Source organism: Rhodamnia argentea, chromosome 1 (assembly GCF_020921035.1).
Source record: "Rhodamnia argentea isolate NSW1041297 chromosome 1, ASM2092103v1, whole genome shotgun sequence".
Classification (NCBI taxonomy): Eukaryota; Viridiplantae; Streptophyta; class Magnoliopsida; order Myrtales; family Myrtaceae; genus Rhodamnia; species Rhodamnia argentea.
The window spans coordinates 1402694-1418309 of record NC_063150.1 but is presented as its reverse complement, the minus strand read 5'-3'; the positions used below and the strand labels follow the sequence as shown (position 1 = coordinate 1418309).

Sequence of the window (15616 nt, the reverse complement as noted above, 5' to 3'; positions counted from 1 at the left end):
CGGAGGAAACTTGGAAAAAATGACAGAAAGAAAAAGAAAGGAAAAAAAATAAAAAAATTAAAAAAAAATTGAGAATTACTAAAATATTTTTAAAAAATATCTACATCGGTGCCGGTCGTGCCACGTAGGCCGTTTGGTATTAACGCAAGCAATATCCGAGCAAAATTAGTCGAAAAGATTGAATTGGCTCTAGGTCAAAAGGCTGAGGACTAAATTCCCAACATTAAAAGACTTATAATTAAATTAACACAAATGCACTATATTGAGGACTTCTCTAACACTCTTCCCATCTCCACCCTCATTCTACTCTGTCACCACCTCTGCAACGAGTCTCCTCCCCCACTCCACCATGAGTAGTCACGGCCGGTTCCGGTTCCACGAAAAGGTGGAACCGGAACCGGCCGTTGGAAATTCCAGTTCCGGTTTCGAATCGGAACCGGCGGTTCCAGGCCGGTTCCGGTTCCAGTTCGGAACCGGCGGTTCATTCCGGTTCCTTTTTTAATATTAATTTTTAAAATAATAAATAATAAAATAAACATAATAAATTATAAATTATAAAATACAATTAAATTGTACATTGTAATAAAATAAGGGGAAAAAAGAGAGAGAGGAGGAATGGGCTTGAACTTAATGAATTATCATTAAGCTCCTACATATCTTCTTGGGGATAGAAGAATCAAAGCCCATGTAGTTTTTTTACCTTTGAGAACCGCAACTTACCTCATCGTCAATCGTCGCTACCCGTTGTGGTACCCGTGGCGGTGGTATCTCCAATATCATCGCTAAAAAATTGGTGTTCACGATCTAGCTCTTGGTGTCGATATTTCGCCCTCGTCCAATCGTCGACACAAGCTTGACCTTCAATAGAGTCCGGGCTTAATCTTGAACGGCGAGAGTCCAAAATTAATCCTCCAGCACTAAATGTTTGTTCAACTGCAACCGTTGAAGAAGGGGTTGCTAATATCTGACGAGCGATGATGGCGATAACTGGATAATCGATTTGGTGACTCTTCCACCACTTCAGGATTTCGAAATCTGTACTATGTTCTGCATCACGAAACTCAAATTGAGTGGTTAAATATTTTTCTAATTCAGAAATACTATTTGTTGCCCCTTTTTGTTTTTTTTGCCTACTCTTAAGCATATTATACCCTCTACTAAGTGAACTACCACATTCGCTACGTGAGGCGGTAGATTGTAAAGATCCAGAATCACTTAAACCATATCTACTACAAAATTCTCCATATAATGCTACTATAGATTCTTTAACATGTCATAGTATATTTGAAATATCTATTGAATCTTCAAAATGTAAACAATCATGATAATTCACGTTTAAATAATCTAGTAAATAGTCTAATTTAATACGTGGATAAAAAACAATACCAACTAAATAGACAAGAGGAATTTGCAAATAATAATGCAACCATTTTTATCGCATTACTAAAATAGTTCGAGCTAATTCGGTATCATTTTCATATTCATTAAAAACACTACCAATATTAACACACTCTATTAAAAATAAATGCGTAGTAGGATAATAAATACCAGATAAAGTCTTAGTAGCATCATTAAAAATTTTCAAAAAATCTAAATTTTTTTTGCAAATGTCCCAATGTTGAGGAAGTAAAGTAATTTCGGGAATATTTTGTGAAATAAACATACATAATAAATCTTTATAATCAAAAGTTTGCCGAAGCAACTCGTACGTAGAATTCCAACGAGTCGGAATATCTTTTGGAAATCTTCTTGCCCTTCTCCCATTTTGTTTACAAAATTTTCCCCATGATTTCATAAAATGGGGACGACTCCATAAAAATTTAATTGCACCCTTTATTGGGGCGAGAGAAGTGTCAAGAGTTCGTAAACCATCTTGTACACATAAATTTAAAACATGACAAGCACATCTAATGTGAAAAAATTGTCCGCCAAAAGTGGGTTTGCAAATATTTTCTAATTCGGGAATAGAAGCGGTATTTGCGGCGGCATTATCAAAACCAATTGAAAATACTTTATTTATCAAATTATATTCTTCTAAAATTTGCCTAATTATTCTATAAATATTATGAGCCGAATGTCTTTCATCAAAAACTCGGAATGCAATAAGTCTTTTTTGCATCGTCCAATCGTCATCTATCCAATGACACGTGACACCCATATAAGAATGAATTTGTCAAGGATCACTCCAAATATCGCTACCTATATGCACACGTCCATTGAATTCCGCAAAAAATTTTGCTAAAGATTTTTTTCCTTTTTTATAAAGATGAAAAAGTTCGCGTTTAAGAGTATTTTTTGGAATAGTTGGCGCTTGTGGAACCAACGCAGTATTTATCAAATATTTCATATTAAAATTTTCACCAGTATTAAACGGAGCATGATCAAGGGCAACATATTCAGCTAATGTTTGTTTATAAAGTGCATCGATGTAACGAAATATAGGATGAGGATTAGAAGTGGTGTACCCAGAAATTTGTTGTTGCGTATTGTCGATCCCCGCTTGCGTTGGATGTTTTTTCGTCAAATGCCGACGGAATGTTCCGTACCCGTCTCCTTTCGTAAATTTATATGTTTGCTAACAATATTTACATTTTATATTATACTTACCTTCGCATTCATCACGTACCTTGTCGAAGTGTAGCCACAAGTCGGATGTGTTATTTCGGCCCTTCGGTTCCGGCTCATTTGCCGTTGACGTTTCTTCGACACCGGTGGGAGGATGAAGACTTTCTTGTGTTGGGATGTGCTCGACGTTCGGAATCGGGACATAGTTGATATTATCGTCGTCGTCTTCCCAACATGCATACTCACGAGGATCATATTCGGGAATGGGATGCTCGGAATCTCCCATAGTCATCTTGCCCTTGTCGGCATTTACGCTTCCACTTGCCATTTTTGAGAGAATTGATCGGAAATCCGATTGAGAGAATTGGGAGAATTTGAGCGATTTGAGAGAATTTGAGAGATTGTTCAGAGAATTTGTGACAAAAATGAAAGGGGGAACATATGTATTTATAGGCAAGAATTATTTTTAAAATTATTATTATTATTTTTTTCCCAACGGCCCAAAGAGCCGTTGGGGGGAGGGGAAGGGGGGTGGGCCTGGGCGGGGGCAGACCTGCAGAGAGCCGTTGGACTCTCTGCAGGTCTACCCCACGGCCACGGGCCCCCCCTTTTTTTTCCCCGGTTCCCATGGTTATGGAACCGTGGGCCCGGTCAACGGGCTGGTTCCGGGCCCAAATGACATTGTCTAACCATGAGCATGCGGCACCGCTACTCCAACCCCATATGGCTCTCAGCCATGGTTGTGGCCATGGGGTCTTGTTCATGGCCTCAGCTCCATGCTGCCTCTTCCTTCCAAGTTCCAATGTCCCTTCAATAGGAGTGTTAATGATTTAGTCTGATTCGGTTTTTAAGAAAATTAAACCAAACTGAATCATTGGAGTGCAAGTTCAAATTGAATCGAATCTCGCCCTGAACTAAATATGAACTGAACCAAAAAATTCAGGCCGATTCGGTTCGGTTTGGTTTTTGGTTTCCTCTTCTTCTTTTCACTTTTTCTTCGAGCGTCACGAAATAGGTTTTCCTCATCCTTTCCCCTTCGTCCCCCATTGACAGAACCACGGAGGCGTCGAGTGATCGTCCGTTGAGTCTTGACCACCCACCACCGCGGACGGATCCTGCCCCATCACCTTCGGCAATCGTCTCACCGTTGAGCTCTGCCATGCCACGCCGATCCTACTGCCGCCATTGCCACGAACAACAGAGCCCCCTCTCTCTCAGCCATCTACAACACCCGAAAACTCAACACCACAATAGCATCACCTCTCCGCCACCCGCTGCACCAGGACCTCGGCGTGTCGTCGTCTCCTTCGATTTGGTGGAGACGCCTCCAGATCTGGAGACTCTATGGGCCACGGAGGCGTCAAGCCTCCAGATATGGATGCTCGATGGGCCATGGAGGCTCTGCTCCTGAGTTCAAGATAGCGAAATCCTCCAGAAAAATGGCTAATAACTGCTGGGAGAGGGAAGAGACTAGAGCCTCGAGAAAAATCACAGAGCTACGCAAGTGAACCTTGCAGTTTTGCTCTGAGGAGGGAGAGAAATTAATGGAGGTTGCTCTTAAGGGAGACAAAAAGCCAGAGTTGGAGATGAAGATGGAGAGAGACACACCCTCCGGACAAACCAAATTTCTTTCGGTTCGGTTCGGTTCGGTTAGGTTATAACACGAACTAAACCGGCCAAAAAACTGCTACCTTGCCCCATTAATTGAACTGAACTTAAAACTGAGTCAAAAACATTAAATTTTCGGTTCGGTTTAGTTTTGGTTCAGTTTTCAGTTCAGTTCTTGACACCCCTACCCTTCAACTCCACGGCCGCCCTCCTCTTGCCGCAACACGACCTCCTCGAAGCTCGTTGTGCTACTATTCCTCCGAGCGCTAACATAGCATTAACCTCACGCGGCTGGATTGGCTGGATGGATTTGGCATTGCTCGTAATCTTTTAGGTGCTCGATAAATACGCACTGTTCCTTAATACGCGATTCAATATCGTAATAAGAACACACAAAAAAAAAAAAAACACTTTTCTCATTGTAAAAGCAATGAATTCTCACCTCATGCTGTGAAAGCATTTTCCTATCTTTGCTGTTTTCTTCCCATGGTAGTGTCTGGATCTATATACTATCATAGGCAATTCTTGTATGTCACGCCCATATAAACAAGTTGAGGCTCAAATTATTGACACTTGGTCCCAACACAAACACTAACGGGTTTATTAAGTTTCAAATTATCAATTTCCAGTAGTTGCATTCACTTCTCCTTCAGATTCAGTGGTTCATCCTTGTTGCGCAATTTGCGCGATTTTCTTCCTATCCAAGTCGCCACGGAACCCGATTCAGTAAAAACCAAATATCAACCTTTGACGAAAGGTATTTCGCCGTTTGGACCGACTCCCGGCGAAACGCGAACTTCGACTGCTATTCGAACACCAAATTAATAGTTGCCATTTCTATGCAAAGAGCTAGAAGAAGAATCTTCTTCCTGAAATCAGCTGTTTGGTTTGCTCAAATGAATCCATAGACGATGCAACTGCAACTGTTCACTTTTCACTAATTAACCCGCCGAGAAAAATGATGTGGATGAGCTTAAAGCTGCGGTACAAACTTTTGCCCGGGTCATATGTCCATCGCTAGAGACTTTAGAAACAAAAGGGTCTACGATCATCCGATTTGACCCGCAACTGTCTTCTTCTTCTTCTTCTTCTTCTTCTTCTACGGTACAGACTGGAGGCAGATGGGCGTCAAAGGTCTTACGTTGGGCGTCATTAAGTATTGGCTTTACAGTTGGATTATTCGGACCAAGCCCCTGTCTCTACATTATCTTTTACAAGATTCAAAGCATATGCAATTGTCTCTGCTGGTTTTTCTTTTTTTCTTTTTGGCACTTTTCTGATGCATAACATGCTTTCCATTTCCTAAAGGATTCGATTCTTTTCAGTGTCTCTTTCGAGGGTGAAGCCAAGCCCCTTTGTTCCTCACCAAGAAATTTCCAAATTCTACATTTTGGGCAAGCTTGGTCATTTGCTTGCAAGGCCATCTCTAGTCTAGCTAGGCCCCGCCACTTGATCTGATCATTCGGGTTGGAAATTTCAATGGTTGAATGCGAGCTTGTCTATAAATTTCTCATTTGTTCAATATGATTCATGAACTATTGGTAAATGTTCAACATAATCCCTTGATTATATGAAAATGTTTAAAAGTTTATGTACCACATTGAACAAATTAAAAGTTTAATAACGATATTGCACGTTGGATCAAAATTCAAGATCACATTGAATAAATTAAAAGTTTGACAATGGTATTGCACATTGGACTAGTGTCGGGGACCATTCGTGCCATTTTCATTTTACGGATTTTTGCCGATAATGTCTTGTGTGGGAACAGAGGAAAAAGGAGTGAATGAAAGTTTGAGCAAAAAAATTGAAGAAAAATCTGAAGTTTTATTGTGAATAATGAGAATAACATCTGAAGGGAAAAAAATGCGACTTCCAATCTCATTATTTTCTCGTAATATCTCTAATTAATCTTTAATAAATCGAGATATTTTTCAAGGTGGCCAGACACTTGGCTCGTTAGTTGTTAGCAGTTTGGTCCTTGAAGGAGACAGAAAATGGTGCTGGGTAGGTTGTCGTTTTTCGCAGCAGTCTCTCTCCGTTGACTTCGGCCGCCTCCCAGTCAACTTTTCCAGCCTTGCTGTCTGCTTCATCTTACGCGCTCCCTCCTCCACGAGAAACTTCAACTCTCTCTCTCTCTCTCTCTCTCTGTGCTTGTGAAAGCAAAGTCGCAAATGGCTGTCCCTAGACGCCTCCCGAAACATTATTAAACGACCCAATGCCCACCAAACCTCAAATAATTCGGAGTCGTGTAAAGGCGCAACCTTTGACTGGCAAAACTACGAACGGACAGGCTAACTTCGGCAGTTTTCAGACTTTCAAACCCATGGACCCTTTTCGATCCTCGATCCATTCCACGACGGAACCGTCGCTTTCGCGCGCCTCTCTTAAGTGTATCTCCCCTCCGTTCTTCCCCAAATCTTTCTCCGGAGTCTGAAGGTGCCCGAGTTTTGGTTTCTTATCTTGGTTCTTCTCAGTGATGGAGGTGGCTGCTTCTTCTGCTTACGCAGAGGAGGCCATTGAATTGAGGGCTTTGGAGGCTCTAGGGAAAGGGTTCGATCTGACGATCGATTTTCGGCTCAAGTTCGCCAAAGGGTGTGGTGGTGAGAGGTTGGTGGTGCTCGATGAGGGCCATAAAAGGGACATTTTGATTCCCGGTGGAGGGACCATCAGGGGTGTTTCCGAGGATATTCGGTGCGATAAGGGGGATAGAGTCAGGTTCAGGTCAGATGTTCTTGAGTTCAATCAGGTAGATATTTCTGTGAACTTGACTTGACTTGTTCAATCAGGTAGATGTTTCCTGTGGATAGTGATTGCAATTCTTGAGAACAATTTGAGCGCCCTGCCTTGGATGTACCGAGAGAAATCCGAACTCGACATGGTTGGCTTGATACAAAGTTGAGTTGAGACTTTTTCACCGACTTTTTAAAAGGAATAACCAAGGAGATTATGAGGACACTATGAGGACACTGCACGAATTGGCAGCCCTGCCTGTGAAAAATCAAGAATTTGGAGAAATGGATCGTTTTCTGCAAGTTGCGGTTAAGCTAATCATATGCAAGTCGTTAGATTCTTGAATCAATACACGTGTGAAGTGAACATGAATCAAACTTTGCCTTTTCGTGTTGTACCATGTGATGCACATTAAATTCTGTGGAAAAGGAAAACATAATTCTGTGAGTATTCAATAGCTTCTTTTGCTGTGACTAGTTTATGATTGAAAAGGTTCTCTCTATGTGCCAAGTTGTGAGCTATATTGTCCAGTCTGTATTATACCTATTAGAAAGGCTTCCGAGTATGAAAATGGTACTGGTACACAAACTCGCTTCTCGTTCTTACTGACTGTTAAGTTGAGCTTTCCTCTCAATGAGGATGGGCGTGCTACTTGTGTTGCTAATTTTCTTGGGCCTCTCTTGTTCTATTTTGTCCTTCTCCTCTGCTGTGTGACCTCTGCTTTCAGTCTTATCGTAATCCATTGCCTGAAATCGACTGTCTGAGCTAACTTTAATTGTAAAGAATCCTTAACTGATGGGGACTGAATCATGATATCTAGGTCTCTTCGGTTTTACTATGTGTGTTTTGGTTCACATTCCAGATGTGCAACTTGCGGTGGCAGTCCCTCGCTGCGGCCGATGTTTGATCTGTAGGTGACTTAGAGTATGATTGAGCGGATAAGAGTGCAGAAACAGTGTACAAGAGATTGAATATGTGCAGAGAAATAAAGCTAAGAGACTTTGCTTATTTTTAAAAAGGCTGAAGTCTCAATCATTGAAATCATTGGAATACTTGCGTTGGCGCAATATTTGAGTATGTCCTAAGGCCATGAGTTGAAGGCACAATTGCAAGATTGCAGACCAGTCAACAAATTGACATAGAAGGAAAATCCTCTGGTGTCCTATCTCCATTGGAATACTTGCGTTGGCGCCATATTTTGAGTATGTCCCAAGTCCATGAGTTGAAAGCACAATTACAAGAGTGCAAACCAGTCAACAAATGACATAGAAGGAGACTCCTCTGGTGCTTTATCTACTACTATGCAAATACTGGTCTAGACTAGACTTATATTGAACAAGCGCTTGCCGTCACCTAGTCACCGTGGAAGATGATGCTACATTAGCTGGTGATATAGAAAAGCTCTACCGCATTTAAGGCAAGCGGCGCTTCTACATGCAGCTATACTTGGACAAAGTTTTGGGTCAAAACTGTTAAATTTACGCCAATTAAGAAGATTTAAAAGATAGTCCTGCAAATGTTTTCATCTGAATGGAAAACAATTGATTTTTCTTAAAAAAGGGAATGAACAGGTAAAGCCTGAAAGTTATGTGTTGGATTTAAATGCCGAGGATGTTTTGTCGCATCACATCAAGGAACAAGGAGAGATAACCGGGGACGCTTGGAACACTGTTGCTGTCTCTTGTAGAGAAAAAAGATGAAGACCTCCAAAGATACATATGAGCTTGTCCAATAGTTTCAAATCCCAAATAATTAGGGACTGCCACACTAGGAGATATGCTGGTGCATAGTCCAGAATTGGGTTGGTTTTGTTTTGGACTAGAGTTGCTTGAACAATTTCCCCCTCTTCATCTGCACTTATAGATGTTGATGAACATTATCTACTGAGTTCAGTGTCATTCCTGCTCTTCAATTTCGTTAATTAATACCATTAACTTACTATCTCTTGTTAGCCTCTCTGTTTTTCTTTTCTCGGAGGAGGGGCAGGGGGGAGAATTTAATCTCTCTGTTGACTCTCAAGTTTTGTAGTGAATACACTGACTAATGTAAATTTTGGAAATTTGCAAATGAACTATATTTTTTCCGAATTAACTATGATTTATAGGTTTCAATTGGTACATTTCATCATTATGTCATTGTTTTCGTGGCTTTTGGGTATACAAGTACAATTCCACAAGTCAAATTCTTTGGAGTGTCCTTTTCCTTTGACATCCAAGACACCGGTATATATACAAAATAGGTCTCACTAATCACTATCCTATTGAATACTGTTCCTTTAATGGCACAAACATTCTTGCTCTTCTTCTCCAGAGGGAGGGAATGAAAATATACAACAGCATGTTCCTGTGTATTTCCATTGCACTTACTCTCTAATCCAAATGTCTTTGGGTTTTGGTGTACAATGGTATGGTGGCATCATGACTTGCAGCTGTGGTTTTTCTTTTTTTTTTTTTTTTAATCGATAGCAATGTTAGTTGTCAATACATATTCATATGCCTCTGTCCCAGCTGCTTTACATACTAGCACCCTTGCAAGTTGCGACTTGAGTATTTCTTATTGGTTCTGCCATGTTCTTTCATTGTAGATGTCGGAATTACTTAACCAGAAATCTTCTCTACGAGGGAAAGTACCTTCTGGCTACCTTAATGCCATTTTCGAGATGAGTGGTGATTGGCTTCTCGATACTGCAGACACCAAATATCTCGCTCTTGATGGCTATTTCATTTCTTTGTATTATTTGCACCTAACCTCGTCCCCCCTGGTGTTGCAAGAAAAAGTAAAGAAGTCAGTTCCACCACGTTGGGATCCAGCCTCATTGGCCAGGTAGCTGTCACTTGCTCAAGAGTCAAAAGAAATTTACTTACTAGATGTTTCCTATGAAAAATCTGTTCCTGGAAGCATTTTCTGCTTCTGTTTTGTATTTTGTTTTGGTGGGCATGATTATTGTTTGCTTGCAGGTTCATCCAGACATATGGGACACACATTATAGTTGGGATGGCTGTTGGAGGTCAAGATTTAGTGTGTGTAAGACAGAGACATACATCACCAATATCTCCTGCTGATCTTAGAAGGAATCTGCAGGATCTTGGAGATATTCTATTTTCAGATGGAAATAGTTCATCCCTGTTGCAGAGGACAGCTAGAGATGGCAAGCATAAAGTATCTATTTTTGTCCCAAAAGTAGATTTATGCTGTGTTTATGTGAAGCTCTGATGGAAGCAACTGATCTTTTACAGGTGCCAGAGATTTTTAGTCGCATTTTGCAGTCGAACACCTTGCAGTTAAGCAGCATTACAGAAACATCAAGCAAAGATGTAAGTGAGGATATTGCTGGCTATGTCCCTCTTCTACATAAGTCTACATCCAAACCTACAGTTTTTTCATACTCTTTATTGATGTTAATTAGGGCCTCACCATAATTTGTTCAAAAAGAGGTGGAGATGTGTTCTTGCATAGTCATTCAAAGTGGCTTCAAACGGTGCCTGCCAAGCCAGAGGCAATCCTCTTCAAGTTTGTACCTATCACTTCTCTTCTGACTGGAATTCCAGGCAGTGGCTATCTGAGTCATGCAATCAACCTGTATTTGCGATGTGAGTGCTCTTATTTTGGGCAAGTGATGTTTTCGACTTTTGAGTTGATGGACAAATGAATATGGTGCAATCATCAGCATATTTTGTATGTAACTGTGAATTAAGTTATTGTTCTTCTTCAACAACTATGTGCATTGGTCATTTCTGAAAATTGAATGCCTGATGAATTACTAACTAATCCGCCCGAGATCCTGAATCTAAGAGACTGATATCAGCTATTAATTTCTCCAGTGGTCAGTGAAAAAACCACTTTTTGCAGACATTGTTAGCTATTAGTGATTGAAAAGGACTTAGCTACAAGCATATGCCAATGCCAATCTACATTATGTACTCTAGGATCAGCCCTTGCCCCAATGTGGATCTGTACTTGTTTTTCAACACGGTTGTGACAATTCACTTACCTTTCGATCAGACAAGCCCCTTCCTGAAGATCTACAATACTTTCTGGAGTTTCAAGTGCCAAGGCAGTGGGCTCCAACATTCTGTGAACTGCCTCTCAGGCACCAGAGGAGAAAGACATCTTATCCTTCGCTGCAATTTAGCTTCATGGGTCCAAAGATATATGTCAGCTCCACTCAGGTAACCCTTCCAAGAGCTCTTACCTCAGATTAGAGCTTTGTTCTCAAAATGCCTGTCATATGGGCATAACTACTGATTCGTAGAATTACACTATGCATCGTTTGATCAATCTTGGTAGATTTCATTATTAGCTGATCCATTTCTTTATTTTTTTTTTGAGAATCTCTCCCCTTTTGGCAAGGCCTAATGTTGTTTGATAGCTTTTGCATTTTGCTTCTTCATTCTGCTATCATGACTCATTCCATTGTGTTCAGCGCTTTCTCTTTTTTCCTGAAAACTTATTTGGCCAGTCTTCAACAGACCCAGAGATAGCATCCCATTTATGCTCAGCATACCGTTCCTTAGCCAATCTACATTTTTCTACCCATATTCCTTATTATTGTATCAAATAGTTCTTCTTGAAAAGATATCACAATTTCACTTCTTATGTCAGTAAGATATTCTGGCCTACTGTAACCCAAGTTGATGAAATTTAGTGGTCTATAAAACGAGACTGTTCATTATGATTTTTTTCGGGACAGGTAACTAGCAATCTGAAGCCGGTGGTCGGCCTACGCTTATACTTGGAGGGAAAGAAGTGCAACCGTTTGGCCTTGCATTTGCAGCATCTCTCGAGCCCTCCTCACGTAATGACCTCTGCACCAGCAAATATCGCCATTGACAGGCCCCCTCGGTGGCGAGGCTCTGATGAATTTGACTCCAGTGGCCAATTTATGGAACCAATAAGGTGGAAGTCATACTCAAAAGTGTGCACATCAGCCGTTAAGTATGACCCTAACTGGATGGAAGGGGAATCCAGCGGCGTCTTTGTTGTGACTGGAGCCCAGCTTCTTAGCAGAGGGAGCTGGCCAAAGTTCGTGCTTCACCTCCGCCTGCTCTTCTCCTATTTACCCAACTGCACCATCCGGAAGACGGTGTGGGCCATAGCACCGCAGACTGCTCACAAGTCCGGATTCCTCTCAAATATCAGCACAACATTTACCTTCACTCAAAAGAGTTTTGCCGGTGCAGATAAAAGGGCACCAGCTCAGCTCAACTCTGGCGTGTACCCGGACGGACCGCCTGTGCCAGTTAGAAATGGGAAGCTTCTCAAGTATGTGGAGACGGCCGAGGTGGTGAAGGGGCCGGAAGATGCTCCAGGGCACTGGTTGGTAATAGGGGGCAAGCTAGTGACGGACGGCGGTAAGATAGGTTTAAATGTAAAGTTTGCATTGTTAGACTATCCCTAGGTAACTACCATTCTTAATGTACATATTTGGTTCAGATGAATGGCTTTGGTTGTTTTGTCTTCTGAATTTTTCCTAATGTACACGAGATGATTGAGTCGAATACACAGAACGGGATTGCTACACGTGATTGCCTTTGATAGACATTAATAACAGGACGCTGCAATTTACACCTTATCCAAAACCCATCTAGGACTTTTTCTGTTATCGTCAAGCGCTTGCGGTTAGAGACTCAGAAAGGTGGGTAATTCTTGCAATTCTCTTGGCATGCCATCTAAATCAATATGACTTAGAATAAATAGGTGATGGGATAATTGTCTAAAAAGTTCTAAACCTATACGGCGGCCAATTCAATCATAAACCTTTTAATTGTGCCAATTTAGTTCTAAACGTTTTTTAACAATATGCCAATTTAGGTTTAGATCTTTTAATTAGCAAATTTTCAAAAGATTTAGACCTAAATTGATACAATTAAAAGATCTAGGATTAAATTGATATATTATCAAAATATTTAGGACTAATTTGGCACAATTGAAAGGTTTATGACTAAATTGACACAATTAAAAATTTAGGACTGAATTGGCAACTGTATAATAAGTTTAGGATTTTTCGGATAATTATTCCAACAGGTGTATAATGCCCTGCACCTACGTGGATTTTTGTAAAAAAAAAAAAAGTGAATTTTGTAGGGGACACAATAATGTGGTCTGATCAGTCGGGATCTGGGTTTGAAATTACTTGACGTGCTGTGAACAATTATTTCTTCTTACTTGGTCAAAGGCAAGAAAAAGTAGAATGCAACATGGTGAGAGATGGGAAATTTCTTGGATCAGTACTAATTGCTCGTGCTAAAATTCATTCATCATTACATACAATATGTGTGAAATTAACACCTGTGACTTTGTGTAGTCTCGCATAATGATCCATAATCATTCTTTATTCGTCTTAGATCAGGCCGTGCGTATCGACCCGAAGTCTATTACAATTTTGCCAATTTAGTTATCAACCTTTTGATTTTATCAAATGAGTCATAAACCTTTTCACATTTTTTCAATTGAATCCACCCATCGCTGACGTAAACGTCGGCCATTTTACGTGACACGGAATGCCGAAGAATTACTGTTATTCATGTGTCCAAAATGAAACTTTATGCTTAAAACTTCCTGCTAATTTTTTTCCTTTTCGTTTAATCTGCAGAGTAGTTTATATAAGCAGATGGTGCTGACTGGAAAGTTTCTCATAACTTGATGAATCTTCCTAGATTGACGTTGAGGAATTGGCCCTAAATGACCAAGCATCCTTCAATGACGCTCTACATCTTCCTGTAACAGAGGATTGATACAAGCATGTGTCGGCGAACCGTTGTTGATTTCATTTCTCTTGTGATCACGCATTTACGGCTTTCGAATCCGTCTCCTCTGTCTTTAATCAGAACGAATCGCTTATCATCGAATAACCATATGAATCGGAGTTTGGACTGCCGGTTTTTTGTAATCGGATGGAGAAAGTACTGTGAAGTGTTAAAAGCCAGAGCCCAGAAATTGCCTTACATCAGATTCCATACTAGAGATTTTATTACCTCTTTTCGAATACTTCGGCGGCTTGACAGGAGTCGACAAAGTCCAATCACAGGAAGAGAAAACAATTTCAGCGGCTTTTACCGGCTGTTTCACATTTCCGTTCATTAAAGAGGCGTACACGAGCGCACGAGACAGTCATTGCCAGTTCTTTCTGATCTCGAAGTAGTAGCTGAAGTCCATGTAGCACCTACCTTCATCATCCACGAACTGCAGAAAACCACATGAATCAACAATGGATGAACACAAGGTAAAGCCAAGAAGGAAGAGAGAGAGAGAGAGAGAGAGAGAGAGAGATCTGAATCAGTGGAATCCATTTTCCTGGAAACAATTGTCTTGACGGTTGAACTTTAAGGAAGTTACCTTAGTTCTGACAAAATAAGAGCCTCTGGCAAATAGACCACAAGGGATGGTCTCTTCCTCCAACTCATGGGTGTATGGTTCTTGCCTGGGACTGAAAGTTCCAATCATTATTTTGGTGTTCTCCACTGTCATCATCATCCGGAAAAAAATAAAAGCGATTTCAGAACATCAGAAGCGAAATAGGTTTCGTGGACGACGAATTGAGCTGTTGTTTCTACCTCTTATGCCGGTCTTCCAGACAGTGTATGCATACTTGAGGCCGGACACGGCGCTATTGAAGACGTTGAATGAGAACTTCGTGTGGTACTGTGATCCTTCCTTGAGCGTGAAGAGACTGCGCTTTGGGTTGTTTGAAGCAGCAAATGGCAAGTGAACATCCGGTCTTCCCGGGGATAGGATCGAAAGGGTCAGTATCTTCACTTCTGGCACTTTTTTCCCGACTTCACCAAAACGAACAGAGAATCAGGTGAGAACAGTTCAATTTAAATTAAAGGATCTTCGCTCTGTTGGAGTATGTAACCAGGAAATGCAGTTTTTTTTTCCACAAGGCAAGGTTCTAAGGAAATAGTCTACATACTGAACATCGACGACATTGGATTGACGATGAATGTGCTAGTAACCACTTGAATGAACTCAAACGGACAGATTTCACGACACAACAGTGATTACATTGATTGTGTACATAAATTGCTTTCCTATTGGTTTTTAAATCAAAACCAGTTAAAATGTGTCCAGCTTAGTATACTAGGAGAAGTTATATTACCCCCAAAGTCAATGGCAGAGACATCCACTCTTCCAAAGAGATGTTCTTTCCATCTCTTTAGTCTTCCCTCATCCTAACAAAAAGAACATAAACAAGAAAGTCCATGCACGTTGGTTGGAAGGTAAATAAAAATAGAAAAGTATAGTGACATAAATCATGTCAAAAACATTAACCTTGTCCTTCTCAATTTGTTCCTTCAAAGAGAACTTCAGACCAGAGTCTTGCTCGTCAACAGACCTCAACTTCCCATCATCATCTTCTTCCACGCGATCGCTTCCTGCACGAACAGCCCCATTCTCGACCTTCGCATCTTCGGTTTCGCCTGAACTCTTGAAAGCGGCGTCCTTAGGTGTCGGCAAGGCCAAAGTTCCTGCGGCAACTGTAGACATCTCCACTTCAAGTCTCGACTCGAACCCTTATGGACTTGATTCTCGCTTTGAAGAACAAGAATCTGTTTTGAGGATTTTCAGCTCAGCCCCTACTTGAGTGAATGTGTGGGCATATATATAATGTTCTTGGAGGGAATCAAATGGAGGGTATAAAGCTGGACTGTGATGATCTGATGCAGATTTTTAAAACACAAGAACAGAGGGGGGAAAAAGGGTAGTTCTG

At 40.9% G+C, this 15616-nt stretch overlaps 2 protein-coding genes across 2 annotated transcripts; one reads left to right on the top strand and one right to left on the bottom strand.

The window, feature by feature from the left end:
* Positions 1–6321: 6321 nt before the first annotated feature.
* LOC115745280 (MACPF domain-containing protein At1g14780-like) lies at positions 6322–12424 on the top strand. Its single transcript, XM_030680742.2, has 7 exons — positions 6322–6922; positions 9491–9729; positions 9864–10065; positions 10143–10220; positions 10313–10496; positions 10909–11075; positions 11597–12424. Exons 1-7 carry the CDS (start codon positions 6653–6655, stop codon positions 12302–12304), a joined length of 1848 nt encoding a protein of 615 aa, XP_030536602.1. The 5' UTR covers positions 6322–6652; the 3' UTR covers positions 12305–12424.
* A 1399-nt stretch (positions 12425–13823) lies between these two features.
* LOC115745314 (rho GDP-dissociation inhibitor 1-like) lies at positions 13824–15616 on the bottom strand. The gene is made up of 5 exons (XM_030680800.2): positions 15178–15616; positions 15005–15077; positions 14460–14681; positions 14242–14366; positions 13824–14088 (listed from the first exon to the last, which is right to left on the bottom strand). The coding sequence occupies exons 1-5, from the start codon at positions 15391–15393 to the stop codon at positions 14017–14019; spliced, it is 708 nt and encodes a 235-aa protein (XP_030536660.1). The 5' UTR covers positions 15394–15616; the 3' UTR covers positions 13824–14016.

What these genes read in the sequence shown, in the direction of transcription:
- LOC115745314 (XM_030680800.2), bottom strand. Translation starts at nt 15,393, where the DNA reads ATGTCTACAGTTGCCGCAGGAACTTTGGCCTTGCCGACACCTAAGGAC. An exon ending in AACAAATTGAGAAGGACAAG is followed by an intron (nt 15,078 to 15,177) that starts GTTAATGTTTTT and finishes TCTTTTTGTTAG; the next exon opens with GATGAGGGAAGACTAAAGAG. An exon ending in CTCTGCCATTGACTTTGGGG is followed by an intron (nt 14,682 to 15,004) that starts GTAATATAACTT and finishes GTTTTGGTGAAG; the next exon opens with TCGGGAAAAAAGTGCCAGAA.
- LOC115745280 (XM_030680742.2), top strand. Translation starts at nt 6,653, where the DNA reads ATGGAGGTGGCTGCTTCTTCTGCTTACGCAGAGGAGGCCATTGAATTG. An exon ending in ATGTTCTTGAGTTCAATCAG is followed by an intron (nt 6,923 to 9,490) that starts GTAGATATTTCT and finishes CTTTCATTGTAG; the next exon opens with ATGTCGGAATTACTTAACCA. An exon ending in CTAGAGATGGCAAGCATAAA is followed by an intron (nt 10,066 to 10,142) that starts GTATCTATTTTT and finishes GATCTTTTACAG; the next exon opens with GTGCCAGAGATTTTTAGTCG.